The sequence below is a fragment of the Brachyistius frenatus genome, unplaced genomic scaffold (assembly GCF_029030835.1).
Source record: "Brachyistius frenatus isolate BFR_SWC_R1_liver_20210118 unplaced genomic scaffold, ASM2903083v1 Contig_142, whole genome shotgun sequence".
Taxonomy (NCBI): Eukaryota; Metazoa; Chordata; class Actinopteri; family Embiotocidae; genus Brachyistius; species Brachyistius frenatus.
Genome location: NW_027210741.1, coordinates 371,643 through 385,833, shown reverse-complemented (window position 1 = coordinate 385,833; position 14,191 = coordinate 371,643). Strand labels below are relative to the sequence as shown.

The following is a 14,191-nucleotide window of genomic DNA, read 5'->3' as shown; positions in this document are numbered from 1 at the left end:
AAATTCTCAAATGGCCATTAGGTTGTTATTAGACACAAACCATTGCTGTATAACTTTAGTCCTGGCTCACGATCCAGCACATTTAGAAATTGACATCAGAAAAAAAAACAAGACATGCATCATGATATTATGTGTGAGTTTGGTGAATCTGCGGTGTAGAATTATAGTTTGTAATTTTTTCTATTTAGTAAATAAATATAAAAGGTTGAGTTACAGCCACTGGCATATAACAGTGGCTTCTAAGCTGTTTATCAGCACTATACACACAGTCTATTAACTTATTTTCATGAATTTACAGAAGAAACAAATAAAAAAATAAAGCCACTGCAGTGATTTGACCTTTTTAAACAAAAGGTTTTTAAACTACTCAAACATATAAAGGAACAGAGCCTGTAAAGGAATGGAGGGGAGGTCATTTAGTTTTTCATTGGGGATCTATTATACCAATGCAACTGCTCCCCCTAGTGCATCACTATTAACAAGAAAGGGGATTATCTGGAGGCGCGTCCCCTGAAATTACAATTTGTCACAGTTTTGCTCTTAATAACATAGTTAGACCTAGAAGTGACACACACTAATGAAATGCCGATGTCCTAGGACAATAGCACTTGGGGGAATCTATCGTATAAACCTGTGTCTGGTCACTGTCATAGAATTTACATGCCAATGCAGGATGGGTAAGAGATGGGGATTGAATTTTTTTTTTTTTCTAAATCAGTCTCGTACTCAGACAATCCACCCATGGATATGGCACACAGAAGCTGTGTTCGTTAATGCTGCGAAATGACCTGTCAGTAAGAGATGTTTGGATGGGATTTACATTTCTATGTTTGCTGGAGAAAAAATTGTCCATTTGACTGTGACCACTAACTGGTTGTGAAACCTCTATTACAGGGAATGGCATAAATGCATATCAGGCTGCTTTCAGAAGTAACTTCTTGCTACTTAAATATTTCCAGCAGTTCCACGGCAAAATGAGCATTAGTGTAATTCCACTAATGTATTCACAAACAGATTTATGAATCCAAGAATATGCACATTTCTCTGCAGTTCTAGTAAAGGCCAGAGGTTTATGAATGAAAACAGAACAATCTCTTTCAAATGAAGTGTCTCTGAAACAAAAAATGGACAATTGTCCAGTGAATGTTAAATGTTGGGGTTTTTTTGTCTATAGAAGGGCTACAATTAATATTTGATTTTTTTTAATAAAATGTCAGAAAAAAAAGTAATAATACCCTTTTTAATTTCTAAAAGTCCTCGGTAATGTCTTCAAATTTATTGTTTATCTGATCAACAATCAAGCCATTACATTTATTTTTGTTAAAAACAAACAAACAAAAAAAACAGCCATACATGATCCTGAAAATGTGTCTTTTTCTTAAAAAATAGCCAAAATGATTAATCAATTGTCAAAATAGTAAAGAATTTTATGATGATCGGCTAAGCTAATAAATTATTTCAGCTCAGATCTGTAAAGTCAAAATACCTGAAATAAGAACAAAGGAAAATTGGGGACATGATCAAATACACTGTACAATTTAATTACTAGTAAAATCATCCACACAGTCTGCTAAGCTTCAAGGCCATGTTTAGCGTTACTCATTATAGGCTTATGAATCTACAAGCAGCATACAGCAATGACAAAACTGCTGAAAATGATGCATTTATTTTTCTTCAAAATCATTTGAACACATATTATCCTCTGTCATATTAGCCAATGCCAAGTGTAGAAAGTACGTTCAGTTCCTTTCTTTTTTAAGACAAACATTACATCCATCTCTAGATGTGGTTTGTTAAAAGGCAAACACATGTTGGACATAACAAATTAACAAGTTAGAGTGCCAGTCCATAGTTTTCCATTTGCTTTACCGATGTCAAATGAGGTCCGTCTGCAAGTCTTTCTGAGCTCAGATGCTCTTCAGCCTCTGAGGCAGACACAGATTATAATATGCAGTTTGATCCCAAAATTCAGGACCTTTCCAGCCACACCAGCCCTGAGAAAGACAACATCCACACAAAGGTCAGGTCTGTAATGAAAACCTACAGCATACTGTGAGAACTGCAGCTGGTGAGGATGCTCACAACAGTTACCTTGTCTGTGATAACCTGTAAATCCTCAGCTCCTGTGTAATGTGGATCGAGGATGAGATAGCGGATCTCCCCTGTGGTCTCACTCCATGTCACACCCAGGATAGTGTGAGCTAAAACTCCGCCTCCTGCAACACAGAGAACATTCAAGTTTACCCTTTACCAAGTTTTTACAAGCTTGAATTTCTGACAGGGAATTTTTGCCCATTTGTCTTTGTTGGACATAAATATTATGGACTTTTAAAACTATTGAATCCTGCCTTTACTACATCCATAATGAACATACAGTACAATTTGCATTCAAGGGCCAGGTAGTGAAACTCTTGACCAGGTAACTGACAGATACTAACGTACACAGTAAATACATAAATTATATTTACAGTATTTTATATAAATTAAATTATATTTATAGTTCAGTAATCATATACAGTATAATTGTTAAATCTGGAATTAAACCTACAAATGAATCATTAAGTATTTCAACTGTTATTGAATATATAAGTCAAATTCACTGTGTTCACAAAGTTTTCTCAAGTAAACAAACACAGCTCCAGAAACAATAATAACTTGGATTAAAATTAATTCTAGTCTATCAAAAAAATATACATTCAGTGACTTTGGAAATAATGGTACGGTCTAGTCCTCCATTTGCAATTTTTATGGTGGAGAGACCACTCTACATTTGTATCATTGATTATGTTTCTAATATTAATAACGTGTTTGCTATACATTTTAGGTTGATTGTTATATTACAAACATTCTGTAAAATATCACAAAAAAATATGCACAAATGGTCTTTTAGTGAAATATATATATATTAAAAAAAAAGACAAGGGTTCTATGAGTTGTTGAAGTTCATTTGAAATCCAGCTCACCAATCATGATGGGAGTTCCCTCTGTGAGGAAGTGGTTGGCCAGTTCTCTGCCTTTGGATGCCAACTCTGATCCTTGACTAAAATGAACCACAGATTAGTTGTCAGATAAATCCAAATCATCCACATAGTCAGTCACAGGGTGCTGTTGTTGGGAATGTAATCACACCTTACAAACATGATTTTGGAAGTGATCCCAAGCAGCTGGTTCAGAACAGCCTGAACCTCAATGGATCCGATCCACTGATGTGACCCCACGAAGGACGCCTGCTTGTCTCCAACATCCACTAAAGCCTAGCAAAAAGTGACCCAAAAATAAACAGGAACTTTGGATTTAACTGCTGTGCAATTTCACAAACATAAGGCAAATATTGGCGTATATATTGTAATGGGATCGTATTTACAGCGCCGCTACCTGCTGGATCTCCTTGTGAGTGGGCACCGGCCGCTCAACGTAACCTTGCTGCTGGAACCAGGAGCAGATGGTTTGCAGGGAGCGATAAGCACAGCCCCAGCCATTGTCATCAACACGGTCTTGCATGTAGTGGTGATAACTGTAGATGCCCTGGACCAAGTACACCTTGAGTAAAGACAAAAGAAAAACAAGGTAAACAACAATAACAAAACAGGAGAAAACTGTGACCGACTTTATTTTTGTCATTAGTCGTACCTTTCCATTATCAAGAGTTGGATGATTGAGAATCACGTGGGGGTTCCGGAGGTAACCGTCTTTGTAGGGCTCATCGGGGAAGTGGTAAGCATTGGCTCTTCTAAAGTAAGGCCTGTCATCTGGCAGCTCAAACTGCTGATGTAACTCCTACTCAGACAAAGAGTTTGTATAAAATAAAATAGAAATAAGTGGAATAAAAATAACATAAATTAAGTTTCAGCCAAAGGCGATGCAATGCTTTTGAACATGACAGTTGCTGCAGCTGGATAAACTGCAGTAGAGACAGTTGGTCTTTCGCCCTCTGCATTACTGTTCTTCTAGTTGTTTGAGCAATCAAGCTGCTAACATTTAGACCTTCACCATCAAGGTAACTAAATTGAGGATTTTTAAGAAGCTCAGTCTGTGGGTCTTACCATACGTTGAGTCTCTAGTTGGCTGTCAGACACTCCTGCTGGATAAACCACCATCACCAGCCCTTTTGGCTTAGGAAGCAGGAAATGGAGCGGTTCAGGGACGAGCAGTGTTGTTCCCTTCATGTGCTGCAGGGTCACTTTCTCCATCTCACACAACTGGTGAGTTAGCGCCTCCAGCAGTCGCTCACAAGCACTGCAAGACCAAAATTCAAATCTTTCACAGTTGGAAACAGGCTTTATCAAGGAGAACTATTAATGATGGTGGCTGGTGGTGAGTCTGTGACAAGTTTATTAGCACTAATAGGCTGAGTCAGCAGGATGAAATCAAATGTTTTTAAGATAAGACATACTCTTTGATTGTGTCATTGAAGCTGGTACAGACAACACAGTCCATGGAAAGAGCTGTAGACAAGAAGTGGGATTTGTGGACTGTTTTGTTGAGGATCGGGGCTGAGAGAGGGCCTGGCTTTGTCATCTCCATCATTAGGCGAAGGTTTATGACACTCTAAATGACAAGAATTTACATTCAAACATAAGCACACACAGACACCAAAAAGGAAGCAAGATGGGTAAACTTCAGGTTTAGAGCTAAAACAATGAGTCAAATAATCAGCTGGTTGGCTAGAAATGAAACTGGAGCTATTTTCATCATCAATTAATACCTTATCTAATTTTACAGTATAATAACAATACAATATTCAATATTTTTGTCTGACTTTTACAACAGTTCCCTGAATATCTTTGGACTTCGACAAAGCATTTGAAGATCTCACCCTGTAAAAGGCAATGTTTTCTTTCCTTTTATCTAACATTATCAAACAATTAGTCTTCAGTGTAGACTCCTATGACCAACATCAAACAAGTGCTTAACAGCTTCATGGTCCTCTAATTTTACCTCACCCAAACACTGCTGTTCTTGTCGATAGAAAGTGAATATGATTTCCTTGGCTCCTACGCCAGAACTGTGGGAGGGGTGAATAGCAGTAGCTTTTAAGCAAAAGCATGCTGGGCTGAGATTGCAGTAATGAATCCTTTCTGCTGTGATAGTATTTTCACTTGTTATAACTGGATTTTAGACTGTTGGTCAAATAAGACTAGTGATACATTACCTTAGGCTCTGGAAGCCTTTTCTGATATTCTATAAACCCAACAGTTGGTCAATTACTTAGAATAACAGATAATGAAAATAAATGTTAAGCCCTACCTTGGTTATTTAAACAATGTAAAATACTGCCACTATGCATTAGGAGATACCCAGAAGTTCACATTGTGAAACGGACTTTCAGGATTTAGAATTTTTTTTTTAATCCAGATTATTGCAAAAACCCAAAACTTCCAGTTATCACCTGTGAAACATGTACATACCACAGACAAACTTTTTTTGCTTTTCTTTTTTGCAGATCTCTTGCCAGCACTCTCTTGTTCGTCTGTCCTGAAATAAATCAAAACCTGAATTACAATGCAACAAAAAGCAAGTCAAGTTTGTGTAACAGTCTTCAACAAGAAACACAAGACAATATAAAAGACACATTCAAACATTATTTTAAAGTATAAAACAAAAATGTTAAAACATTTGATAAAATAGTACAAAACACAATAACAGAGTCGTAAAAAAATTATCGTGCAGCTACAATGCAAAGCCATATATAACTACATTCATTCTTAAATGTACTATTTAAAAGGCAGCAGCCAGAAAGACATTCTTAATCTGTCAACTGATAGTTGGAGCAGCCCTCACGTTTTCTGGGAGTTTGTTGTAGATATGCGGTGCATAAAAAAAGGAATGCTGCTGCTTTGTGTTTAGTTTTCACCCTGTATGTACCAAGCAACCTCAGATGTCTGAAATCAGAAATGTATTCTGGCCTGAAGCCATTCAAAGCTTTATAAACACAAAGGGGAAAAGTGTAAAGTAAATTTGCAGACAAACAGGAAGCCAGTGTAAAGATGTGAGCCACTGTCCAGGTGTTAGTGAGGTCTTAGCAGTGTCCTAAATCAGCTGCAATTTTCTAAGTATACCATACATACAAAGAAACCAAAACAAATAAATTCAGAAATTAAGTTATGTTTAATAATGTGAAATGACACAGGGAAAAAGCATTGAACACATGAAGAAAGGGAGGTGCAAAAAGGCATGGAAAGCCAAGACAACAGCTGAAATCTAACAGTAATTAGAAAGCAATCCCGTCCCTTGTCAGTGCAAATTAATATCAGCTGGTTCTGTCCCAACTGATGGCCTATAAAAAGGTGTCTCATTACCGAGGTCTCACACAAGAAACATCTCATGATGGGTAAAAGCAAAGAGCTCTCTCTCTCTCTCTCTCTCTCTCTCTCTCTCTCTCTCTCGCAACCTTATTGTTGCAAAACAAACTGATGGCATTGGTTACAGACGCATTTCTAAACTTCTGAATGTTCCAGTGAGCACTGTTGGGGCCATAATCCAGAAGTGGAAAGAACATCATTTCACCATAAACTATCCACGACCAGGTGCTCCTCAAAAGATTTCTGACAGGGGAGTGGGAAAGAATTATCAGAAGAGTTGTCCAAGAGCCAAGGAGCACTTGTGGAGAGCTTCAGAAAGACCTGGAAGTAGCAGGTATAATTGTTTCAAAGAAAATAATAACTAATGCACTCAACCGCCGTGGCCTGTATGCACGCTCACCACGCAAGACTCCATTGCTGAAGAAAAAGCATGTGGAAGCTCGTTTAAAGTTTGCTGCACAACATTTGGACAAGCCTGTGAAATACTGGGAGAATATAGTCTGGTCAGATGAGAGCAAAATTGAACTCTTTGGATGCCACAATACACACCATGTTTGGAGGACAAATGGCACTGCACATCACCCTAAAAACACCAGAACCAACGGTGAAGTTTGGAGGTGGGAACATCATGGTGTGGGGCTGCTTTTCAGCACACGGTACTGGCAAACTTCACATAATTGAAGGAAGGATGAATGGAAAATGTACCGAGACATTCTTGATAAAAATCTGCTGCCCTCTACCAGAATGATGAAGATGAAACGAGGGTGGACATTTCAGCAAGACAATGATCCCAAACACACAGCCAAGGAAACTCTCAATTGGTTTCAGAGAAAGAAAATAAAGCTGCTAGAATGGCCCAGCCAATCAATTGACTTGAAGCCAATTGAAAATCTATAGAAAGAACTGAAGATCAGAGTTCACAGAAGAGGCCCACGAAACCTTTAAGATTTGAAGATTGTTTGTGTGGAAGAATCGGCCAAAATCACACCCGAGAAATGCATACGACTAGTTTCTCCATACAGGAGGCATCTTGAAGCTGTCATTACCAACAAAGGCTTTTGTACAAAGTATTAAATAAATATCAGTAAGCGTGTTCAATACTTTTTCCCCTGTGTCATTTCACATTATTACATATAACTTAATTTCTGAACTTATTTGTATGTATGGGTTACTTGGGTTGTTACCCACATCTGGTGAAAATTTCACGTCAATACCACCTTTGGAAATATATTTACTGAGAAAAATGGTGATGTGTTCAATACTTATTTTACCTGCTGTAAGAGGGGAAAGGATTTTAAAACCACAACTCACTGTATCCATTGATAGACATCTTCACACAGTGTAGTTGGAGTTATTTCTTCAGGTGTTGCATAAACACCTTTATTTGGCCAAATAATGACAGGACTGTCACAGACTGCTAGAACACAGGATTCAGATTTCACCTGGGAGCGAAGGGTCTCAAACGTCCTTGAGATTACCTTTCGCATAAGCACTTCTGCAAAAAACACAACAACAAAATCACTCTTTTACCATTACTACACTGTTATGACATTACATTTTAGGTCATAGTTTTTTGGAAGTTTAATTATATTTACTCCATTTACGATGTTAATTGCTATAGCTATGTTTTATGTATTTCATCTGTTAGGGGCACATTGTTACATGGGACACTACACTTTATCCATAATCATCAATTTGATCTAATAAACTAAAAGGTCATCTTCAGTATTTTACTTTGTTTTACTGCCTTGTTTGCTTGTTTCTTCCATGAATGTAGAGAAGTGACGATAGGGTCAACGCTGGATAAACATAATGGTTACAAACAGTGACCCTGCTCTGACGTGCTACAGGCTGAGCAGCTGCAACTACTGTACCTTACCCCCAAATTAAATTAACTGACCACCAGGAAGCAGGGTGTGTTTTTCATTGAGAACAACAAAGCGGTGGGTTGGTTTCAGAAAGTTTTAACATCTTGTGAAGGAGCGAGGCCTGATTTAGGTATCTTAAAGAGTTAGACCAACAGGTAAATTAAAATCATACACTGGTCTTTGTGGGGAAGGCTTTAGGCAATTCAGGCAGTCCAGTTTGGGCAGTCATGCTGGGAAATAAAAGTGGCCATGATTGATTTTATTGCAGCAATATTTGTTCAGAATGTGTGGGAAAATCCCCATGAAAGGAAATTCTAGTATATGAGATTTGGTAATAGATGGATGACGTCCAAGAAGGAGGCAGCAAGTAAAGTGAAATCACAATAGGCACTAATATTAACTTAGTTTCTGAGACCCTAATAACACTATAAGTATATTCTATGCTACTTACTGTAAGAAGCTACTCCATAAAAGATAATTGGGGGGGAAACGTCTACAAACTCACCATCTGTGCTGTCCAGATGACATTTGAGCTCCAGCGGCCCTTTGACACGAAGAATGGTCACACTGTCGGAGTCCACAACAACCTGGAATAACACAAGACAGGTCAGTAGCTGCTTAGAGAAGCCCTGACAGTTTTTGATTCATGTTATGGTCTTATTGACTGACTACTGACGAGGAACTAAAGGCATCGTTGTCAGCTGTTTGCCAAACGAGCAGCAAACTCAGTTTAATATAAAGGTAGATAGAAATAGACAAAGGCATGTCGTTGAGCCATATGATCAGTACACTTACCATCGTGGAGCTCAGTGGAGCAATGAAAAAAACAACACTTATTTATCTGTTGTTCTTCATGCACTGGAGGCTGACATGTCTGCTGTGGAAAAGCTCCAACGTGTCTCTGGCTGCCGTATTCTATTGGACCGCACTGGCTCCGCCCATTGATGGTGCATTCAAAGGGACTCGTAATTTTAGGAGCCGGTCAATTTGTGCTCTGCCTCCACCCCACTCTACCCTGGCAATTAAAAACATTTTTACCTTTCAGTGTTGTAAAATGTTACATTTTTGGAACACACGTTGATTTTCATCCTACATTGCCTGCATATTCTGAGACATGGTTCAAACCCTCGTAGTCAATCAGTTTATAAAACAAATCTCCCCCAACCCAGTGAAGAACATTTACATTTATTGTTTATAATATACAGTATAAGTCTTGCGGAGCAGCATCTGAGCAAACAACAGAAACAATACTTTATCCCCCGTCTTTAATGATAATTTTCTATAAAGGGATTTTTCAGAGAGCAGGGAAAGAATTAAATAATGCAAAACATTTTTTTTTTTTAAGTGTCTATTTGGGGTTTATTAATAAACAAATATGAGGCACTATATTCAGTCAATCGTGCAGCTCACTGCTACTGAGCGTATACTGTACAATCTTCTGTAGTTGTGTGATTAGTCTCTGATGTTGGCTCCGCTTTACTGGGATTGAGTGAGGCATATTATATCTAATTATTCCAGCTTCAGTGCCCATGTCACCCTTCTTATGCAACATCGGAAAACATGCATCAACATTCTTTATCTTATTCTATCTTTTTTTAGAGCTATTTATTTGGATTTTTCATGTATTTTTTTTTCAGAGATTAAGGAAATGCAAGTGTTTTGCCAGAGAACAAATTGTGACAATTAGTCCAGAGAAAAACACCGAAACATGTTTCTTGGTGCATTTCCTGTTTGCCTCAGGGTTCATGGCAACCATGCGTGCAAGGCCAGGCAGAGTAAGTAGATACAGGGCTAGAGATATTGTATGTACAGTAGTTGTTGGGCATGTAGTGGGAGTGGGAGCTATCATTACTTGTAGAAAACACCACCACCAAAATTCTTTGGATTCAGAAACAGAAAAATAAAACCACACACCAAGGCTGTATATGTAGATAAAATCAGATAACACTACATAATGAACTGCTTTAAACCAAACAAAAGACAACTTTTTTAACATCTAGTTATGGATTAATTACTAGAATAACTGTAAATAAAAAGACTTATTATAAAGCTATTCTTAGTTGTAATGTCAAAGTCATATAAAGCACATGCCAGGAAATAGGGTTGGAAATGAGTTCAGTTTAAGGTGAGTGATGTTTGGTCCTACTGTGCCTCTGGATAAAATCATCAAGAGTTTGTTAGGATTACTGGGAAAGGGAGCTAAAATCGTCCCTCACCTGGAAGCATTCAAAGTTTGAACAAAGCAGACTGTCAGAAAAAAAATTAAACAAACACACTTAAGGCCGAGCTGTTGTGTTGTGAACTTACAGATGAAATTGAAATGGGTACAATGTGTAGTTCTCTCATTTGAACAATGCTGAGAAATAGATTTTGTACTAAAAAACAAACTTATCTTATGTGGTCATTACTCTGGTGCACCAGTTTTGAAGCACAGTACACAAACGATCCTACAAATACAACAGTGTACATGAGTGCAGCATTATTATCTCCACAGCAGATTTACTGCAAGTATCTCTTAAAGTGCTTGAATGCTACATTCTGCTCCAAAAAGGATCTTCTTGTCAAATTGAGTGCAGCTAAAGTATATACATTGTTACATTCTGAAGTCATGTCTGTATGCGGACTTAATGTGCTGGGCTTGATTTGTGATGAGATTAGCTATCTCTCTTTGTATTATAAACACAGTATTAGGATCTCTGCAAGAGTGTTTGCAGGGACTGAATATATGGCAGGCACTAGGGAGACTCAATACAAATTCACATTCATCATACTTCCATAGGCAAAGTTTATCTTTAGGTTGTTTTGTTTGTGTGACAAAATGACAGATCTGGCAGGATGTGACAACGCTAATGGAAAAAAGTAGTTTGTGTTTGAATATACAGTATACTAATAATTTTTGTGCAGCTGTGACGTAAAAGTGGATTATTTTTAGGGGTAACTTACATCAGCTTCGCCACAAAATGAATGTAACATATACTATTGGTCTTTTTTGGAGAATTTCGGTAAAAGCTTCTTGACCTTTGTTTTTGTCAAGAGGCTGCATTATAGAAGACGCAAAGATTAATGTTCACTAAAATGATTACAGCAAGAAACTCGTGTTTCAATGTTGCTACGAGTACCTAACTATTGTTTAAAGGCCTATTTGAAAAATCCTTTAAATAATCTTAAGCCACAAATGTACTTTTTCGAGAAACTGTCAAGCAGAGAAACATCTGGAATCATGTTGTGCTCAGGGGCTCCCTGTAAAAGGAAACTGCTGTTGTTCTCTGTGTAAATGTATTCTAGTCTTTCACAGCCAAATGATTAACCGAGTTCATTCACATCTAATAATTTGTCTGTATCAGGCAACGTGAGAAAACATACAGTACATGCTTTACATAACCATTAATTACACGTTCAGCAATAACCTCAGGTTATCTGACCAGTTGGGCCTCTAAAAGCTTTTGCAAAGTTCATCAGATAATGTCAGAAATATATCAAGCAGCATTGTCTCACCTGCATACCAACAGCATTAAACTTCAAACACTGTGCTTGCTGTTGGTGTGTTATGTTAAATAAGATTGCTGTAAGAAGATATTAGCCTATTTTCCACATAAACACCACATAGAACTTGCAAATTAAATGACTGTTAAAAGTGGAGCAGGGTGATCCACAAAAATATCTAGATGTACCATCCACATGTTTTGCTACTGGATATCAAATGACCCTGGCTTCACATCATTGGTCTCCTACTGAGGTATGAAGTCTGATGGCTGATCTCCAGCCGTTCGCCATCACTGACAGGTTCAGCCGAGGACAACATCTGAATGACAAACAGATGGAGGCCACAGAGAAGTAAAAAGTGTTCAGTTACACTGACGGAATGGCATCTTCAGGTGTTGTACCTTAAGGACAACTGTAGGATAATTGTATTTGAGTATTTCCACTTCATACTGCTCAGAGAATGTTTCTTATCAAACTTCCAAACAACAAAATGCTGCTTGTACACTAATGCATGACTAATAAAAACACAATGATGTAATATACCTGATAATAACACTAAGATGTGGAATTATGCTGCTTAGATTCTTTTACTTTTGCCGCTTTTACACTTTGCTGATAATATTTGCGCACTTTTACTTGCATAACATCAAGTTGTCCCGGTGTATTCTTAGACTGGAGTAATGCTGGACTTTCTTCCATCTTTTTCTCCTCCTTGTACAGACTTACTCTTTTCTTTTTTTTTCTCATCCATGATATATTCTTGATTTCTTATAGCCCTGCCTGTGCCTCCTTCTTCCCCAAATCGCCAACACAGAAAGCAACCTTGCACAGGGACGTGTCCAGTGATCAACCTCAGCTCAGTTCTGGAAGAAATAAGAAAATAAAGATCTTGTATCTTCACTTATTAGATTTCCCTCTTTCTCTGAATTCAGATCATCAGTCATATCAACCACTTTCTGTCCCCCCTTGTTACAAAAATGCTATTTAAGGACTTAGTAAGTGAAAAATGGTCCTAGAAAAGTGGACTGATTCTCATCTTGCCTGCCAGTGCCACTGCTCATTTCAGGACAGACGCGTCAAAGCTCGTCGTTTTCTCCTCCAGCTTGGCTCAACTTATCGCCCTGAAAAAAAAATAGGAATGTGATAGAACGCAAAGCAACACAAAGCCAAGAATATAACTACAAGACTTTTCTGTCCTCAAGCTTGAGTCATTGTCTCACCTTGGCACAGATCAGAGGGTCCATGTTGTAGATAATTATGACAAAAATGTTTGTTCATGCCAGAGCAGCTGGTGCTGTCTCCTCTGGGTCTTGGTGCGAGGCAACAACCACAGCTGTCACCTCTGAGGTAGCAGCTGGGTCACTTAGCCCTGAGGACAGCCTGCAAGATCTGCTTCAAGACGTCACTCGTCTATTTGCTATCAGGCCTTCAAGAGGCTAATGCAAATAAGCAGTTAATTTGCATTCATTCGACTCAATGGATTGCTCTGGTAGAGGAAATCTTTACTGCGACTGTCATACAGAAGTGAAATCTGAATCTCAAGTGTGTTAGAAACATTTTTTCTTTCATCTCCATATTAACCTTAACTTGCTGTAATGGGGTATCTTTTTTAAAGTACAATCATATCCCAGGAAAAAAGCAGATAAATAAAACGTGCATTGTAATAACGTGACAAATGTTTTCTGCATCAGTAGCTGCTTTTAAGTAAATTTATTTGCAAAAATTGGAAAAATACTCCTTTATTGTGGTCAAGAATAAGTGCATGTGAAATGTGCAATAACTTTTTATTATTGAAATGAGTTATCCTTTAAATGCAAACTTGTTTGACAAGACCTTGCATTTGTATACAGTACATTTAAAGTTAGCCCTCTCAAACAAGTTAAATCATCCTAAGATCTTTAAACGATAGCTGAGCTTCATGAACTTTGAATGTAATTAAATAGAGATTCTGCTCAAATTTCAGAAAACAATGGTAAAAATGTAAGACCAAATTCCACAAATCTAAACCAGGGGTCCGAAATTATGTTTAACCAGGAGTTATTTTTTCAAGATCGTTCATCAGCGGGGCAAAACAGTTTTATGGACTGTGTGAATTAATATGTTTATTTACTTACCTTTAATTTTTTTAAGGTCTGTTTGAGGGCAGATAACACTTTCTCCATTACTAAAATTATCCATAAAATATGGGAATGTACGTTTTGTGTTGCACTACAACAAATATATAAATAAAAGGTTCTCAACAAATAGTAAACAGTGTGCTAAATCAGTTAAGGTTGAATTAAAATACTGGTGTAGTTGCCGGAATATAGTCACCACAATCATTTCTGATCAAGACTCAGTTGTTAGTTTGGATAAAATAACTAAAGAGATCAAAACTGTTTGAATTCAAGAAGTAGTTGACTCATTTAAATAAGGTTGATTATGTTATATCAGCTTTTTTACTTCTCTTTATGAGAGCATTATCAGATTTTTTTTTTAAAGTTATATTCATGTATTTATGATTTACCCAAATTAGGTAAAATTTAAAAAATATATCAT

At 37.5% G+C, this 14,191-nt stretch overlaps 1 protein-coding gene across 1 annotated transcript; it reads right to left on the bottom strand.

The window, feature by feature from the left end:
• Positions 1-1,371: 1,371 nt before the first annotated feature.
• On the bottom strand, positions 1,372-12,523 carry ufsp2 (ufm1-specific peptidase 2). The gene is made up of 13 exons (XM_069715409.1): positions 12,376-12,523; positions 8,966-9,180; positions 8,676-8,757; positions 7,614-7,797; positions 5,409-5,475; positions 4,394-4,548; positions 4,044-4,236; positions 3,631-3,777; positions 3,376-3,540; positions 3,130-3,254; positions 2,964-3,040; positions 2,092-2,216; positions 1,372-1,994 (listed from the first exon to the last, which is right to left on the bottom strand). The coding sequence occupies exons 2-13, from the start codon at positions 8,966-8,968 to the stop codon at positions 1,908-1,910; spliced, it is 1,410 nt and encodes a 469-aa protein (XP_069571510.1). The 5' UTR covers positions 8,969-9,180; positions 12,376-12,523; the 3' UTR covers positions 1,372-1,907.
• Positions 12,524-14,191: the final 1,668 nt, after the last annotated feature.

Coding starts and splice junctions, on each gene's coding strand:
- ufsp2 (XM_069715409.1), bottom strand. Junction 2,217..2,963: donor GGGAACTCCCATCATGATTG/GTGAGCTGGATT, acceptor TCTGTGTTGCAG/GAGGCGGAGTTTTAGCTCAC. Junction 1,995..2,091: donor TACAGGTTATCACAGACAAG/GTAACTGTTGTG, acceptor TGTCTTTCTCAG/GGCTGGTGTGGCTGGAAAGG.